The sequence below is a fragment of the Podospora bellae-mahoneyi genome (assembly GCF_035222275.1).
Source record: "Podospora bellae-mahoneyi strain CBS 112042 chromosome 1 map unlocalized CBS112042p_1, whole genome shotgun sequence".
Classification (NCBI taxonomy): Eukaryota; Fungi; Ascomycota; class Sordariomycetes; order Sordariales; family Podosporaceae; genus Podospora; species Podospora bellae-mahoneyi.
Window position 1 is genome coordinate 462,296 of NW_026946359.1, and position 16,716 is coordinate 479,011.

The window sequence follows — 16,716 nt, forward strand, 5'->3', positions numbered from 1 at the left end:
TCCTTTTTGAGAAGGGCCAGAGGTTGAAGCTCGGCCATGATCGGGCCCGTCTGGTTGGGTCATCCGTGATGATTGAGTCGATTGGGGGGCAGTCAGCATAGCTTTGGACTATCCACATTGGGCATTTTCCCCCAGCTGAGCGGCGTTTGTTTTCTGAGCCTGACGATGGTTTGTCAGAGCTTGACATTTACCTCGCTCTGAGCCCACTTTGCTTGGCCAAAGGGAGAGGATTGGTGAGGATTCGGAATCAATTCTCACTAAGAACTAGGACATGTTACCCAACTCACTGTTTTGTGAAAGTCGGCCAGACAGGTTAGGAAGCTGAAGGTTCAAAAGCTAGCATATATGCAAGTTCGTCACGAGATGATGGGGGGTGGTATAGACTTGGGCCGCCACATTTTTGGGGTCTTCTCTGCTGCATGTAGACCACTTACCTTACCCGACGACGCCGACAGTTCGGCTGCCGGACCTGCGAGGCTTACACCTTCCCTTACCTCCCCACCAATACCGACCGAGATACCGGACCTACCGAGCTACCGGGGCGAAATACCGTTCATTCCAGTTGAGACTTGCCTACTGCAGTGATAAGGTCGGAACATCAGATCACACTGGTAGCCACTTTGTTCACCCACCCCCACGTGCCGCAGTGATCGGGGATGGTATCTGATGCCTGGGTTCAGTTTCATCTCCGAATTTGCAAGGAATATCGGATGGATGATATCTTGAGCCCGAAAAACTATATCACCGGTTGCCATTTCCAGAAAGCGATCTGATGAATACCCCTATGCCGAGATGAACTGGGAATCGGATATCAGTTGGGTGGTGCCTGTTCCATCACCCGAGCAGGGCATGCCGGGGTTAAGCACACATCAAAAGGGAGGATGCATAATACAGAATGATCGTGGTGGCTCTTCGTTGTGTTGCTTGGCCATTTGGAAGTTGTGTGTGAAAAAGAGAGATTTGAAACATTTTGCTCAGTCACCTTCAACACCGATTGCTGTTGTTGTTCTTGTTGCACATATCTATCTTGCAGGAAGCAGATCTCAAACAAAAGTGCTCGAAAGGGGACCTGTGTCTGCAGACCATGAAAAAAAGCTGCTCTGCTAAGCCCTGTTGCCCCGGAGTCGAGATAACTTTCTTTTTTGTTGTGCGGCTTGGACTGTGAAACTAAGGGTTTATTGAGAATCATATGGCCTTGTTCAGTGATCGGTTAAAATTAAGGAATAATTTTAACAAACTTGGGAGATTTATCCGTGTCCCATCCGGCCAGAATTTAACACGCAACTGCAAGATAAACTTTTCGTTCCCCGTCCTGTTTCGTTGGACGATGCTATCCTTCCCGGCCTGTTGGGTCGTTGGCTCAACCCCAGAGCCCCAAAACCAAATTCCCACCCAACCTGGTTCACCACACAAGGTCACGGTCATGTTGAACCTAATGGCAGGCTGTGTTCCGAATGTTAGTTTCCATAAAATTCATTCCGACTGTTTCTCGGTTACGGTAGGTTTCCCACTGACGACGCTCATGCGTGTGAGATAGACCCTGTGATGCTTTGTGCGTCAATGTTGGTTATGTGAAATGCACCAACAACAACTACAACAACTACAACAACTACAACAACTACAACAACTACAACAACTACAACAACTACAACAACTACAACAACTACAACAACTACAACAACTACAACAACTACAACAACTACAACAACTACAACAACTACAACAACAACCATTTTATTAGAGAGGTTTAAGCGGCCGTTCAAACCGTTCGCTTATTCTTTAAGGTAACCCCCGGTTGTCAACATTGCCAGTCTGGCCCCGGTTCATAAGTCGAGGTTGGCACTGCCCCATGCTCTTGACAGCCTCTGGCTTTCAAGACTCGATTGGGGATCATCTTTCAAGTTAAAGAAAACCGGATTTGCTTTGAATCTTGTGCCCTGCAACTAGTATTATGCAAGGTAATATAGTCTCAGGATAGAAGTATACGTAACTAAAATTTGAAATGGCAAACATCAATTCAAGACCGTCATTAGCATCAATCTAGCCATCATCACAAAACCCCCTCAAAACACCAACAAAGCCGCGCTCGAATCCTCAACCCCAACCTTCACCCTCCCCATCCCATCAACCTCCACCTCCTCCCCCGTAGTAACATTCCCCATCCTCACCGGCCTCCCCTGATCAAGCTCATAGTTGTAACTCCACCCATCCCAACTAATCCCCGTAACGGCATCACTCCCGTTAGCCCTCAACCTCTGCACTTTGACCTTTTGCCTGTACCCAACCGTCACCCCAACATCAACCCCCGCTCTCTTCCCCAAACCCCCCAGTTGAAAAAAATACTCCACGCTCCCTCTCTTTGGCGGATTGGGAAGTGGAACTAGTCCCTCCCCGTCAACCGTGGTGTTATACCCCCTCATATTAACCACCACAACCCTCGACAAAATTCCACCATGGTAAATCGCATATGCCGCCTCGCGGTGCCAAGTCAACGGAATGCTCACCACCTCCACCTTCTCATGTCTCCCCAGGGCGGCAGCTGTGGCGATATTGCCGTAGTAAGGGGGTTTTGTCCCTATGCTCGTAACATTCGTCTCTATTGGTTGCCAGGATGCATACTAACCCCGTCAACACACTATTTTCCGCAAGTTATTTGAGAGAGACAAACCCGGTAGTTAGTCCCCTGGTGCATATGCACCCTTTTGAATCCTTTACTCGCGGCATAGAGGTTAAAGTCTACCACCCAGAGTGCCGCGCCAAAAGTGTTGGATAGCCCTGGGCGGCCTTGGTTGTAGAGCGAGTTTGTCTCCCCGAATATGGGCGGTGGAGCGCCCGGATCGAGAGAGACGATCCGGTAGTATTCGGCTGCTTGGGCGTTCACTGACCGGGCGGTGATGGTGTGGTTTAGGAGGGTGGATTGGAGGGTTACGCCTGGGGTTGTGGCGCCCGAGATGTAGCTTAGGGGTGTTAGTGGGGAGTAGTGAGTTGATATGGAAAGAAAAAATGGTAGCTGGACCAGAAACATACTTGTGCGTCGAATACAACCTGACATTCCTGCCACTATTCAAACCTGCTGCCCAGCTCACATGCGCCTTTAGCCTGTTACCAACGCCTCCATGAGAAGGTGCCATATATCCATACTCACTCTCACGAGCAAGGTCAGGGCAGTGTTGCCTTACCAGCGCATGTATCGTCCTCGTTCCGTTCTGCCACTGCCACACATAGGTGCTTTCGTTCCAACTCGGAGGTCGAATTGGGCCTTGGGCAGCAGTTGAAAACAAATCCGGTTCGTTGCCATAACCCCATAGATAGAGTTTCCCGTCACTCAGTGCTTTGCAAGCGAGAGGGACTGTGTCGACGAGTGTTTGCCACCCCTCTGAAGTATTGGCACCAAGGCCAAGGTTGAAGCCATGAGAGAACTTGACATCCTTCCAGGTGTTGTAAGACTCAAAGTAGGAGGGACCAATGTAGATGGTGGTCGGATAATCGAGAGACCGCTTGGGATTGAAAGTGCCATTCAAGGCATATGGCAAAGAGGCGTTGTAGAGAGCATAATCCTGAGTGTTGCCTCCTACTCGGATGTACGGCTTCGTGCCGGTCAGGTGTCTGATGTTTTCCAAGAGGTTGTCCGAAAAGGTGTTCGGATGTGAGTTGTTTCCTGCAAAGTCAGGAAAGCTAGAGAACTCGATGCTGAAGCTCACAAAGCCGTCGAGGATCTCATTGGCAGACGTGATGGACGTAGCGACTGGGAATTGACCTTGGACAAGTGAACCTGTCAAAAGAGAAAAGACGACGGCCTGCTTCATGTTGGAAAACCGCATAATTCAAAAACAGCATCTCCCAGACATCGCGGGCAATTCCCCTCATCTTGAAGCGGACAGCAGCAGCAAAAATACATGAAAACACCCAACACCACACAAGTCCACTAATGTCGTGTGTCAGGCTAAATGGTTCACTTGATCACCACTCTGCACCCTGAATGGATCAAAACCAATTCGGCTTGAGTGATCGACATGGAGGGTGAGTACGGCATAGGCCCCGGAAAATGAGGCCAGACAGGAGTGATCACCAGGTTCCACAAGAATCTCCGCGTGGAATGAACATCTGGCTCGTGCTTCTGGGGGAGGGATCCGGGATTCTGGAGATGTTCCACTTGGAATGTGTTGGTACCGTGAGACGAACGGGGATTGTTCTGGGGAAATAGATATTTTGCTGGTTAAGGAAGGCAATGCTTGTAAGTGGTCAATTGCAGGGGCCAGCACTCAGCGCGGGCAGTGCGGGGCAGCATGGGAGGAGTTGGGGAACAGAAACATTGATGAGCGTCTCTGTGAGAGGCAGGTGCAGTCTAGGATCAAACACGATGAGGGTAGACTTGAAATACTTGGCACTAGAGTATCCTTACCCTGGGAGAAACAACCTCGGCAGCTCTCTGCTTGAGGTATGTCGTCGGTATGTTCGGGACATGGTGTTTCTGTGTAGTCTTGGCGGCGGGGTGTTTAATGTCGTCAAGTGTGGGGTAGCTTTCCTTCGGCCATTGTAGCCAAGAAACCTCAAGACGACGAGATATTGCTCTTGGGGTTTTTTCCTAGCTGGTGATCATAGTCAAAGCCCCTTCAAGAAACTCACGACTTCCTCTTTGGGGTTGTTTGAAGTCAAGACAAGCTCAGGGCCGATGTTAGGCGCCCAGGCATTCCCCACTGCATCCAGGGCATGCGGAGGTCGTCTGATTGTCATGCAACGCTCTCGACGTCATTGATCAATGGGAAATCTAGAATTCCCAAAAGAGACAGCTTCACCACTTTCTTAGTGACTATATGTAGAAACTAAGGTAAGTTTCAACCCATAGCGGAGCCGTAGATAGCCAGCTTGTCCCGAGGCGCATCCGCACTCGCAACCAAGTCTCCATCCACTCAAGCGTCATCCATCCCTATCGCTTCTGCATTTCCGGGGCCGACCCTTTAGGTCCTCTTTTTCATTCTTGTGCATTCTCCTCTGCACGACACACACCATCATCTCAAAATGCTCTTTCAAAAAGCTCTTACTTCCGCAGCCCGCATCGCAACCCGCTCTCATCAGTTCCGGTCACCTCTCACCTCCTTCTCACGTCTCTCATCCACAATGGCTCCTAAGGTGAGTGTACCTCGGCTCGCATATCATTTCACCCTCTGACACATCCCAGCTTCGAGACCCCTCCCTCTTCAAACAAAACGTCTGCTATGTCAACGGGGAATGGATCCCTGCCAAATCCGGCAAAACCTTTGAAGTCCACGACCCAGCCACAGAGCAACTAATCGGCACCTGCCCCGAATTCACCGCAGAGGACACCCGCCTCGCCATCTCCCACGCCGAAACCGCGTTCGAGTCCTTCCGGCACAAGACCGGCCGTGAGCGCTCCAAGCTCCTCCGCAAGTGGTACGACCTCGTCGTCGAAAACGCCGACGACCTCGCCACCCTCATCACCTGGGAGAACGGCAAGCCTACGGCCGATGCCAAAGGCGAAGTAACCTACGCGGCCAATTTCTTTGAATGGTTCAGTGAGGAGGCCCCCCGTATTTACGGGGATACCATCCCTTCCTCCATCCCAGGAAACCGCGTCATCACCATCAAAGAACCGGTTGGCGTCTGCGGGCTGATAACACCATGGAACTTCCCCGCGGCTATGATTACCCGTAAAATCGGCCCTGCTCTGGCAGTGGGTTGTTCAGTGGTGGTGAAAGCCCCCGGTGAGACCCCCTTCACCCCACTGGCCCTCGCCGAGCTCGCCCACCGCGCCGGTGTGCCCCCAGGAGTGGTAAACGTCGTCACGGCGAGCGAAAACACCCCCGAAGTCGGCAAGGAACTTACCACCAACCCTACCGTCCGCAAAATCTCCTTCACCGGCTCGACCCCGGTGGGCAAGCTGCTCATGAAGCAGTGTTCGACTACTCTCAAAAAGCTCTCCCTCGAACTAGGGGGTAACGCCCCCTTTATCGTCTTTGACGACGCTGATGTTGACCTTGCGGTTGCGGGGGCGATTGCCTCTAAATTCCGCTCTTCAGGACAGACGTGTGTCTGCGCCAACCGGATCTTTGTTCAGAGGGGGGTGTATGACGAGTTTGCCTCGAAATTCGCCGCCAAGGTCAAGGAGTTCAAGGTTGGTAATGGGTTCGAAAATGGCACCACGCATGGCCCCCTGATCCACCACAAGGCCATCTCCAAGGTGGAGGAACACGTCCGGGACGCCGAGAAGAAGGGCGCCATGGTTTTGCTTGGAGGAAACAAACTCCCGGATTTGGGACCTAACTTTTACGAGCCGACGGTGATTTCGGGGATGAAGGTTGATATGGCCATGGCATCGGAGGAAACATTTGGGCCGGTGGCGGGGCTGTTCCCGTTTGACACCGAGGAGGAGGTGGTTAGGATTGCAAACAACACCACTGTTGGGTTGGCGGGGTATTTCTTCTCGAGGGATCTGGAGAGGGTTCACCGGGTGGCGGAGCATTTGGAGGTTGGGATGGTGGGGGTGAACACGGGGTTGATTTCTGATCCGGCGAGCCCGTTTGGAGGAGTGAAAGAGAGCGGGTTTGGGAGGGAGGGGAGTTTGTATGGAATTGGGGAGTATCAAGTCACGAAGATGGTGACGTATGGGGGGATGGGGAAGAAGTTGCAGTCGTGAGGGGGAGGGGGGGATTATGAGATGTGAAAAGTTTTGAGCTTAGCCGGCGGGAGCAAAATGAGAATGTTGTCATGTTTACTTCCGATGTCATGATTGATTGTTCATGGTTGTTTTGTATTTTGAGCACTATCACTCATACCCTGACCTAGTTCTCTGTCCCTCAAGATCAAGAAAGAAACGAACGGACCCTGCCCAGTGTCTCCCTTCCACCCCAACCAGAGACAAGAAAGAATTAGAAATGTGATAAAAACACTGTGTCGACGACATAAAAATAAAAAAAGAGAGGATTGCTTTATCTCGCAGGGGTATTCTCCTCCTTTCCTCACATAAAAATATCATACACTTCCCCCTTTTCCCTCCCCTTACCGATACGTATCAACCCTCAAAGGCAACTTCCGATCCAGGGTATGGAAAGCCTGCGTCCTCGGCGTAAAAGGCGCGGGGTTATGCGTGAACCCACCACCACTGCTACTCCCCCCCGCAGCACCACTCATTTGTTGTTGTTGTTGTTGTTGCAACTGTTGTTGATAATGCCCATAATACCCCCCACCCCCACTCTCCCCCTCCTCAGGACTAACCGGCGTGGTCATCTCCACGCTGACCCCCTTGTCCTTTTGCGCCGAGTTATAGCCGTATTCCTCCTCGTCGTCGCTGTCGTCCATCATGTCAAGCATTTTGTTGGGCCACATGGCCCAGATGGCGAAGCTAGTCTGGATGACGTATACCGCGCTATATATATCGCTGTTAGTTTTTTGATTGTGATGTGGGGAAAGATAGGGGGAGACAAACAGCATGTACACCGTCACGGCAAACGCCCCCTTGGACATTTGGCAGCTCTTGACGGCATTGTACGGGATGGCGAGGTCGCACGATTTGCGGATGTACCACGGTGTCCAGCTCGGGTATCTCGGGTCGGCATAGTCTGGTCCGGCCTGTCCGTACACGCTGACGGCGTAGAGCGCGGTGAGGGAGACGCCGACTGCGGTGCCGATGATGGGGTAGAAAATCTTCATGATGGCGGCGATCATCTTGGCGAGGAGGATGAAGAGGGAGACGATGGTGATGGCCACGTTGAAGGTTGTTAGTCTGGCATAGAGGTTAGCATGTGAAAGTATGATCCTGGGGCGGATGAAAGAAAGACATACGTTTGCGACCAGACAAACGGAATGGTTGGGAGCGGTCTATGGTTGGCATAGGCATACAGAATCATCGTCGGGCTCGAGTTGAGCTTGTAGTCGGAGCCGATGCGCCAGAAGAGCGTCCTCCAGGCATCCGGTTGCTGAACACCAAACAAAACAAGAAGAGGAATGATGCCGGCGAGCTCGGGAACCATGCCCCAATACAGAGGCCGCTTTGCTCGCCATGGGCGGTGGAAAATTCGGTAGCCCATTGTGAATCGTCTTGGTGTTGAGACTTTTTAACCCGGTAATATCGAGGCTCGGCGCCGTCGACTTGAATATATATATGTTGATGTCGTCCCACTTCCAAACAAAAAACCCAGCAAAATCGCCGGCTCGTGAGGCTATCTCACATCGATCTCCCGTCGCAATCGCAGTCGGTCCCCCGGTGAGACACACACACTGCCCGCCAAAACCCACGTCTTCAATTGGCGATCGCAAAGAGTGTCGCAAAGGTCGCCTTGGGGTTCACAAATCGCACATCACGGGGGGGAGCAGAAATAAGAGGCGGGGAAAAGAGACAGGCGAACCGTGATTGTATATTAAAAGCTGCAATTCACATCGCATTTTCGGGGTCTCTGGAAGCAACCAACCAGCCGTCCATCCCCCTCTCTTGTGTGTCCATGCCGTGCTGTGCTGCCGCCCAGACCAGAGGCGATAGCCTGAAAAGATGCAGCTGGTCGGTCAATCACAGCTTGACGATCCAATGAGAGACCCGAGCAAGCGTCGTTGCGGCGTTGTTGTAAGCGCCCAGTTGTCGGACCCTCGCCCAATCACAGCGGCGTCTCGCGGTGAACAGCAGGGGGCTGACGGCTGCTGCCGGGCTGCGAGGGGTGCCGTGAACATTGTTCGGCAGCTGGGAGAATAGCTTGGTGTCACCCACCAGGCACTGCTTCGCCAGAGAGACTCACCTCATGGTTGAACAAGTGAGTGAGATTGTCAGTGAGTGATAAGAGTGCGAAGCCCTCCCGAGTTTGTGGATGTGCCTTGTCATTTTTGGCGGGCGCATGGCGTGCCCAGCTCTGGTTGGCCAGAACATCGAAACAGTTCTTCCTCGTGGTGTGTTCATTTGTGTGCCCACCACAGGCGCGCGCCGGGCATTGTCGCATCCAAGTTCTCATCATCCATCATCACCATCACCCGTCACCCGAAAGCCTGCCCTCCGCGGCATGTCGGTCGCCGTTGCTGCCGTGCTGTCGTTGAGCGGCTGAGCGGACGGGAGGCGGAACTTGCCAGTGGGTGCCGGTGCGGTCTCAGCGTCCGTGCGTTCGGGCACCCGTCCTGGCTTCCAGATTGGTCGGCATCGTGAACTGTGCTGCACTCAATCTGTTGACAGTGTGCTCCTGTCGTGAGTGTTTTCCAAATATGTCTCAATATTCCAAGGTACATTTGTAACCCTGAGGAAGAAATCCATGTAAACTCTTAATGCTGTAGGTAAACGATCTGTGGATGGCCGGAAAAACTGCAATGTGGATTTCAGCTTCAGCTCGGAATTAGCTCCGTAGCGCGAAGTATTACGGATACCAAACTCCGATCGAGATTCCGAAAGTCCGGGGCTGGCCTCGGCAGAAACGGAGGTCTGCACCGTTTGTTTTCGGACCAGCTCTTTTTGTTGCTCAGATCGAGATAATGCACAACATCGGGTTAGTTTGCGATTATGGCCGCGTCTTGGACAAATGCCACGGGCGGGCGGTCTTGAGGGGTAGCATTACATTGGAAAAACCTCACGCCCCCCACTAAGGAAATCAGTTATACAAGCGAGTGGCAGACATTGCAAAAACTGTCAAATGCCACGACACGACGAAAACAAGAGAATCTGGGCGACTGTGAGGGATCGAGGAGATGGGAATTTAAAATGCCGCTCTCACCCTTCATGGGAATTTGGCTGGCTCCTCCTCCTGCCAGCAGCATCAGGCCATTTCCTCACACGGAAGACATGCTGCTTGGCTTATGATTGGGTTGACTCGTGATTTCAGAGGGAGCCAAGCGGAAGGGCGGGAATAGGCCCTTCTGGAACATGAGATCAGCACCGTCGTTCACTGGAGCCCGTACGGCGTTACATAAGCGGGGGGCCGGGCTGTCGTTTGAGTATTGGGTTGAGGAGGGCACACAACATACCCGTTGTAGAGGGCTCAGCTCACGATGCTGGCTGCCAATGGATGGTAATGGAATCTCGGCAGAAGGATGAGGGTTGCGATGGCAGGCAGAGATCCCGATTGCACTCCATGTGTTCGGCAGGAACGGCCAGCACACGGAGTAGGTATCAGCGTATCGGCTGGTTGGCGACGTGAAATACGGCGTAAATTGCAGGGGCCTGTGGTGTTGTCGTAGCATGAACCCGGGGCCAGACCTCGATGGACCTCTCTACCCCTGCTCCTTCGATCATGCTTTGCTGGGGAAGCTCTCAAAACCTCATCAGTCCACTTTTGACGCACCGTTTTACGGATCCGTACGGGTACAGCAACAGCGACAGCAACAGCAACAGCGGGAGTGAACAAAGGACCAGCTTCCTCACCAACAAGTCTGCTGAAAACGCTGAATCCCCGCGCTACTCATTGGTTCAAGCAGGCCTTCTCAGCCTGTCGCGCTGTCTGTCTCTCCATCAAGCGCACCAGACAGAGGCAGCGTATTCATAGAGAGAGTCCAGGCACGTTTGGGCTCTGTCTGTTATTCTCCAACGTCGCTTTTCCCCGCGACACCCAGAGTCCACCGCTCGCCGTGCTTCCCACTCCCCAAAAAGTTACTTTTCTTAGTCAGTCTACCAGTTTCGATTTTCGATTTCGATTTCGATTTCGATTTTCGATTTGCATGACCACCTGCCCGCCCGAGATTTTCCAAAGTGCAGACCCTATCCTATCCTGTGCCCTCTCCTCGTCAAAAATTCTTAGTTTGTCTAGGTTCTAGGTTGCTCACCACCGCGAGATCGCTGCTTGATTCGAGGTACTGCTGAGCGAAGAAAACTCGCCAACGGCAACAAGAAAACACGAATCAACAAAGTATCCAGGGCCAAGCTACCGCATGCGACAGCACATATCAACTCACTTCTCCACTCATTGCTAGGAACACGAGCGTTCGAACGAGTCTTTCATCCCATAAAACGGTCCAGAACGTCAAAAAGAACAGCAGGGAAGGTTCATCCCGTCTTTGGAACAAGCAGTCAATGGCCAGCTGCTTGGGAGCGTCTGGTATCTAAAAGGATCAACCCCTGTTTGGTTGTCCGTCTACGGCGTCTGTCGGTCGCGGTTGTAGGTGGCGGAACATTGATAGACTTTCCCGCCGCTCTCTCGTTCGTAGATTGAGGTTGGTGCTGCGTGCGAGCTTGCCCGAGGAAATCGCCCCTTTGGGCTACTGGGGGACTTCTGATATAGACCTGTCGCTCACTTGGGCATGACGGGGAATAGGACCGAGCAGTGTTTTCCTCTTCTCCCCACCACAATTGTTTTGGATTCACAGCAGTCTCCTCCTGTATCTGCTCTCCCGCCAGCGCAGATCCCCCCAGCCGCGACCTCGTCCCGGCGAGACAATCCCGGACCGGTCGACTATTTCTCTTACCAAGACGACAGCAGCGAGCAGTTTGACGAGACCGGGGCGACCATCGACGAGGTTGTGAGTGAGTGGACGGCATCCTCGAATAGCAGCCGGCATGATTCCGACGTATCAGCGCCATTCTCCTTGACCCGATTATTGTTGGGTTTAGGTCCGCAAGTTTCAGCCGATTTTGGATTCTGGTCTCCCTCGTCGGCAGCGTCGTCCGAGCCACCCTCCAGGGCACCGCCAGGCGCCCTGGGAAAGAGGCTATCCGGCGCGGAATATCGCCCAACCCGACCTTTAGGATCTCCTCTGAAGAAGCCGCGCCTCACATCGCTCCCGCCCAACCTGACCGGGAAGCCGCCCACTGCGAATCCCAACCTTTTATCTCCCCTATTTTTCTCAAACTCGGCGAGGTGGACGAGAATGAACCATCCACCCGGATTTGCAGATCCCGAGGCAGCGGCGTCGATGATGGGAACTCAAGAGGGTCAGGAGGGCTTCACTACTTTGCGTCTTCCCAAGTCAGTTACTACCGCCAGTCCTTCGAGATCGTCGGGCACCCCTGGGAGTTGGTCGTCTGCGGAGCAATCGAACCCGTCACGGAGCCCTGATGTCTGGCCGCCATCTAATATCGCCGGATTACTCCAAGGCATAGGGGTTGTCGAGTTGCTGGAACAAGACGAACGGCCGACGTTTATGATCGACCTCAATGAACCAGCAAATTTCAGCCCTGGACAACTGCGTATAATATATGTCAATGCGGCGCTCAAGGCGTCTACTGAGCTGCTGGAGCGTTTGCAGAACGAGACGTCTGTCGGGGGGCATACTACTGAGTTTTCACACTTCAAAACCTGGGCTCTAACTCTTGTGCCGGACCGGCTTTCGCTCGATGGAAGCACGGTTTCTCCCCCATCGTGGGCGGGGATGAACTGGTCAGCTTCCACCCTCCGACGTCGATTTCGTGTGGTCCGTGGAAACGCCCATCCTTTGGAGTCCAAGACGCCCACGCCACCCAGCTCCACGAATCAACAGCATCCATGGGCTCAAAGCGGTCCTTGGACTGGCCGTGATGTTTTCGCACCGAGAGAACGGGGTGATTACTTTGGGCCCGGTGCCGAGTCCCAATTTCGTTCTTACTCGGAGCCTCGGAGCAGAGCTGGTTCGATTGCCGACACGGTGGTTCAGTCTGTCGACGACATGGCGCTCGTGACGCCGCCCCCGCCCATGTCTGCGCCCCTGCCTCAGCTGCAAACCATCTTTGACTGGACTCGAATACCGCTAGACGACCCAAATCTTGGGCCTCATCATCATTTTGCTCGATCGGTCGATTGGGGGTCAACCTCTTTGGGACCCGTGGAAACGTGGTCTAATGACCTGCGCATCATGTCCAACATGATCATGGGGAGTCCTCACCCTGCGGCGCTGTATTGGGGCCCAGACTTTGTTGCCATCTACAACGAAGCATACATTGCGCTCGCGGGTCAAAAGCACCCTCGGCTCATGGGAAGCCGGTATAAAGACGCTTGGTCGGAGATATGGGACAGCATAGCGCCGGTTTTCGAGGCTGCCTGGAATGACGGGCGGGCAACCATGAAGCACGACGATGGTCTTTTCATCTCTCGCCACGGTTTCCTCGAGGAGACCTTCTTCAACTGGGCCATCATTCCTTTGGTTGGTAGCGACGGCACCGTGGTGGCACTATACAATCCTGCCTTTGAAAACACGCGGCGCAAAGTCAGCGAGCGCAGAATGTTGACGCTGCGAGAGGTCGGTGTCAAGACGTCACAGGCCAGGGATGTGAAGGGATTCTGGAAACAGCTTCAAAAGGGTCTCGAATACAACCCCTATGATGTCCCCTTTGCTCTCATCTACTCGGTCAGTGAAGATAGTGAGAGCGAGGTTGGGTCCATGGCTTCCGGCAACCTCAGCCACCCCCCAGTAATCAACCTGGAAGGTTCGATTGGCGTTCCCGAAGGGCACCCTTGCGCTGTGCCCTCGATAAACTTACGGTCAAGCGATGAAGGGTTTGCCCACTACATGCGCGAGTCGATGGCCGATCTAGCTATGCCCGTCACCCTCAGTCTTGAAGACGGCACGTTTCCTGTTGAGCTCATCCAGGGGCTTGACTGGCAGGGCTTTGGAGACCCATGCACCACAATTGTCATCTTTCCAGTTCATCCAACAACGTCGGTGGATGCAGTGGTTGGCTTCATCGTGTTGGGTATCAACCCTCGACGACGCTACGACGACAACTACAAACTCTTTGTCAACTTGCTTTCACGCCAACTGGCAACGTCCATGGCGTCTGTGGTCCTGTTCGAGGAAGAGATCAAGCGTGGACAGAGAGCGGCCCGGTTGGCTGCGCTGGACCGCCAGGAACTTTCGATGCAGTTACATCTCCGTACTCAGGAAGCCGTCAAGAGCGAGTATCGCTTCACTAGGATGGCCGAGTTTGGACCAGTCGGTCTGTTCATTGCCGATGGTCAGGGCCAAATAACCTTTGGAAACGAATCGATATACCGGATTTCAGGCAACGAACGGGCTACGAGCGGTCCAGATTCGTGGATGCACAGCATTCGAGACGAGGATAGGCCGGGCGTGGAGGAAGTTTGGCACAAACTTTTGGACGAAAAGGTGGCCGTGACGCATGAGTTCAGATTCCGGGGTTCCAAGCGGCTGATTGACGGCCACTCGGTCGATATTTGGGCATTGATGAGCGCCTACCCCGAAAAAGACGAGTACGGCGAGCTCAAGAGCATTTTTGGTTGCATCACGGACATCTCACAACAAAAATGGGCCGAAGACTTTCAGAAACAGAGGCGAGACGAGGCGGTTGAACTGAAGCGACAGCAAGAAAATTTCATCGATATAACAAGTCATGAGATGCGGAATCCTCTGAGCGCCATCCTTCAATGCGCCGATGAAATATCGTCAAGTCTCAACGAGTTCAAGCACGGGAATGGTCCAGTCGAACAAACTCTGGGCGAATTGACAGTGCTTGTCGAAAGTTGTGTCGAGGCAGCAAACACCATCTCGCTGTGCGCCAGCCACCAGAAACGAATTGTTGACGACATCTTGACGCTTTCGAAACTTGATTCCAATCTGCTGTTGGTTACTCCTGTCGATGTACAGCCTATCATGGTGGTGCAAAATGTGCTCAGGATGTTTGAGGCTGAGCTCCAGTCCAACGACATCACGGGGCAGTTTATTATTGAGGACTCGTACCGTGATCTGGAGGTTGACTGGGTGAAGCTCGACCCGTCTCGCCTTCGCCAGGTGCTTATTAATCTAATGACGAACGCCATCAAATTCACACAAGGACGGCCAACTCGCTCGATCGTGATCAAGCTTGGAGCATCAAGGGAGGCGGAGAGAGAAAGCGGGCTCTCCTACATCCCACCAAGGCACCCTGATCAGAGAGATCTTACTGATGAGCCTGATTGGGCTGATGGAGAGAAGATTCACTTGCATCTTGCTGTGACGGACACCGGGCCAGGGCTGGACGACGATGAAAAGAAGATTCTGTTCCAGCGCTTCTCTCAGGCAAGCCCCAGAACACACGTTCAATACGGCGGCTCTGGGCTTGGACTCTTCATCTGCAGGATACTGACCGAGCTGCAAGGCGGGCAGATTGGTGTCTTTTCCGAAAAGGGTGAGGGCAGCACATTTGCCTTTTACATCAAGAGCCGAAAATCCGATCACCCCCAGGTCAACCTCTCAGCCGCCGCGCCGACACCCCGGCCGACACCGCCACGACAAATGCACCACTCTCATGAGCCGGCTCCACAGCCAGGACAATCGACACCAGAACCAGAACCGAAGCCAAAACCAATTACAATGGTGCTTGATGGGCCAGCCTTGGCTGGTGCATTGCCCAAACCCGTCCGAGAACCCCAGAACAACTCGCCGTCGATGGACATCCTCATCGTGGAGGACAACCTCGTGAACCAAAAGGTCCTACAACGACAGCTCCAGCGGTCAGGAAACAACACCCGCGTCGCCAACCACGGCGGCGAAGCTCTCATTGAGCTCAGCAAATCCCGTTTTTGGAACAAGGTAGCGGCCGCAGCAGAAAACGAGCACCCACCTCCCCCGCAAAGACAAGACTCTGAGATTCTTCCTGATGGTATGGGAGACGTGAAAATGGCCGACGAGGAGGACGAGGACAATGACGACGACAAGGGCGAGCGCAACATTTCGGTCATTCTGATGGACCTCGAAATGCCCGTCATGGACGGCATGTCGTGCACGAGGGAGATTAGGCGGCTGGAGAGAAAGGGGGTGCTGACGGGTCATGTGCCGATTATTGCGGTGACGGCTTATGCGCGGCCGGAGCAGATTGAGAATGCAAAGGCCGCTGGTGTTGTAAGTTTTTTTTTCTTTCTTTTTTTTCTTTTTCTCTGTGAGTATCGATGCTGATAAGAAAACAACAACAGGACGACGTAATATCAAAGCCGTTCCGCCTGCAAGAGTTGCTGCCAAAGATCGAGGAGCTGGTGGCAAAGTACAAGACTTTGCCTTGTGAGGCTTAATTGTTGTTAATGATGATAAAAGAAATGGTACGGATGGATGATTCCGGGATATTGTTTTTACGTTTGTGATTGGGATGGGGCGGGAAAGGGGCAAATGATATATGATACCTACCTTTTTTTGCGGCTCAAGTTTTTTTTTTTTTTTTTTGGAAGGATGGGAGGAAAGGAGTGGGAGGGAGGGTGAATTTGGTTTACAGCGTTTCTTTTCTTTTGAGGCATAATTCTATTTTTTACCATTTTGGAGACAAGTTTTTTTTTTAAAAAAGATTTTTTTTTTGGAGGTTTGGTTGGCTCTTATGCTGGGGAGGAGAGGAGAGAGACGGTTGGAGGATGATGATGTGTCGCGCTTTTATTTCTTGCAAGATGGTGGGGAAAGACTAAACGGGGGAGGGTAGGGATTATAGTTGTGCTCGGATTTTGCACATATGTCATGAACGGAGGGGAAGCCAAGTGGTAATGTTTGGTTGGGTCTTTTGTACTGGGCCTGGTTTTCTGGATAGTACCAGCAGGCATGCAATGGGATCTGGTTGGGTATGGACAGACAGCTGGGCAGGGTCTGGCTTCTTGGATGCCTATGATACTTATCATATGCAGAGTAATGGGAAAGAAAAGGGATTAATTAGTGTAATGGGGTGTTTTGGTGTTGTTTACTTCATGTGATGAGATACCCAGAGAAGTTGGGCTATGAGATAGAAGAGAGACATTTTCTAACTTTGAATTGACATGTAACGTATCTACAAGAGTGTTGTGAGATGAACATGGAAAGTGCCATACACCAAACAAGCACATGTCCCAAAGAACCAAGGCAGCAAAGAAACAA

General features: G+C 52.6%; 5 protein-coding genes across 5 annotated transcripts; 3 read left to right on the forward strand and 2 right to left on the reverse strand.

Annotated features, from left to right (window-relative positions):
* Window positions 1-2,063: 2,063 nt before the first annotated feature.
* On the reverse strand, window positions 2,064-4,770 carry QC761_101970 (uncharacterized protein; the record flags this gene model as incomplete). The annotated part of the gene is made up of 3 exons (XM_062873442.1): window positions 3,028-4,770; window positions 2,669-2,957; window positions 2,064-2,618 (listed from the first exon to the last, which is right to left on the reverse strand). Exons 1-3 carry the CDS (start codon window positions 3,819-3,821, stop codon window positions 2,064-2,066), a joined length of 1,638 nt encoding a protein of 545 aa, XP_062736467.1. The 5' UTR covers window positions 3,822-4,770.
* Window positions 4,653-6,655, forward strand: UGA2 (succinate semialdehyde dehydrogenase NADP+ linked; the record flags this gene model as incomplete). Its single annotated transcript, XM_062873443.1, has 2 exons — window positions 4,653-5,130; window positions 5,180-6,655. The coding sequence occupies exons 1-2, from the start codon at window positions 5,020-5,022 to the stop codon at window positions 6,653-6,655; spliced, it is 1,587 nt and encodes a 528-aa protein (XP_062736468.1). The 5' UTR covers window positions 4,653-5,019.
* Window positions 6,656-6,705: 50 nt separating this feature from the next.
* On the reverse strand, window positions 6,706-9,344 carry QC761_0001540 (uncharacterized protein). The gene is made up of 3 exons (XM_062871748.1): window positions 7,801-9,344; window positions 7,445-7,741; window positions 6,706-7,384 (listed from the first exon to the last, which is right to left on the reverse strand). Exons 1-3 carry the CDS (start codon window positions 8,043-8,045, stop codon window positions 7,018-7,020), a joined length of 909 nt encoding a protein of 302 aa, XP_062736469.1. The 5' UTR covers window positions 8,046-9,344; the 3' UTR covers window positions 6,706-7,017.
* Window positions 7,063-7,576, forward strand: QC761_0001550 (uncharacterized protein; the record flags this gene model as incomplete). Its single annotated transcript, XM_062871749.1, has 3 exons — window positions 7,063-7,105; window positions 7,286-7,398; window positions 7,433-7,576. The coding sequence occupies 3 exons, from the start codon at window positions 7,063-7,065 to the stop codon at window positions 7,574-7,576; spliced, it is 300 nt and encodes a 99-aa protein (XP_062736470.1).
* A 184-nt stretch (window positions 9,345-9,528) lies between the features above and the next one.
* QC761_102000 (uncharacterized protein) lies at window positions 9,529-16,690 on the forward strand. The gene is made up of 2 exons (XM_062873444.1): window positions 9,529-15,729; window positions 15,801-16,690. Exons 1-2 carry the CDS (start codon window positions 11,221-11,223, stop codon window positions 15,894-15,896), a joined length of 4,605 nt encoding a protein of 1,534 aa, XP_062736471.1. The 5' UTR covers window positions 9,529-11,220; the 3' UTR covers window positions 15,897-16,690.
* Window positions 16,691-16,716: the final 26 nt, after the last annotated feature.

What these genes read in the sequence shown, in the direction of transcription:
- QC761_0001540 (XM_062871748.1), bottom strand. Translation starts at nt 8,045, where the DNA reads ATGGGCTACCGAATTTTCCACCGCCCATGGCGAGCAAAGCGGCCTCTG. An exon ending in CCGTTTGTCTGGTCGCAAAC is followed by an intron (nt 7,742 to 7,800) that starts GTATGTCTTTCT and finishes CCTCTATGCCAG; the next exon opens with ACTAACAACCTTCAACGTGG. An exon ending in GCCGTGACGGTGTACATGCT is followed by an intron (nt 7,385 to 7,444) that starts GTTTGTCTCCCC and finishes CGATATATATAG; the next exon opens with CGCGGTATACGTCATCCAGA.
- QC761_102000 (XM_062873444.1), top strand. Translation starts at nt 11,221, where the DNA reads ATGACGGGGAATAGGACCGAGCAGTGTTTTCCTCTTCTCCCCACCACA. An exon ending in ATGCAAAGGCCGCTGGTGTT is followed by an intron (nt 15,730 to 15,800) that starts GTAAGTTTTTTT and finishes AAACAACAACAG; the next exon opens with GACGACGTAATATCAAAGCC.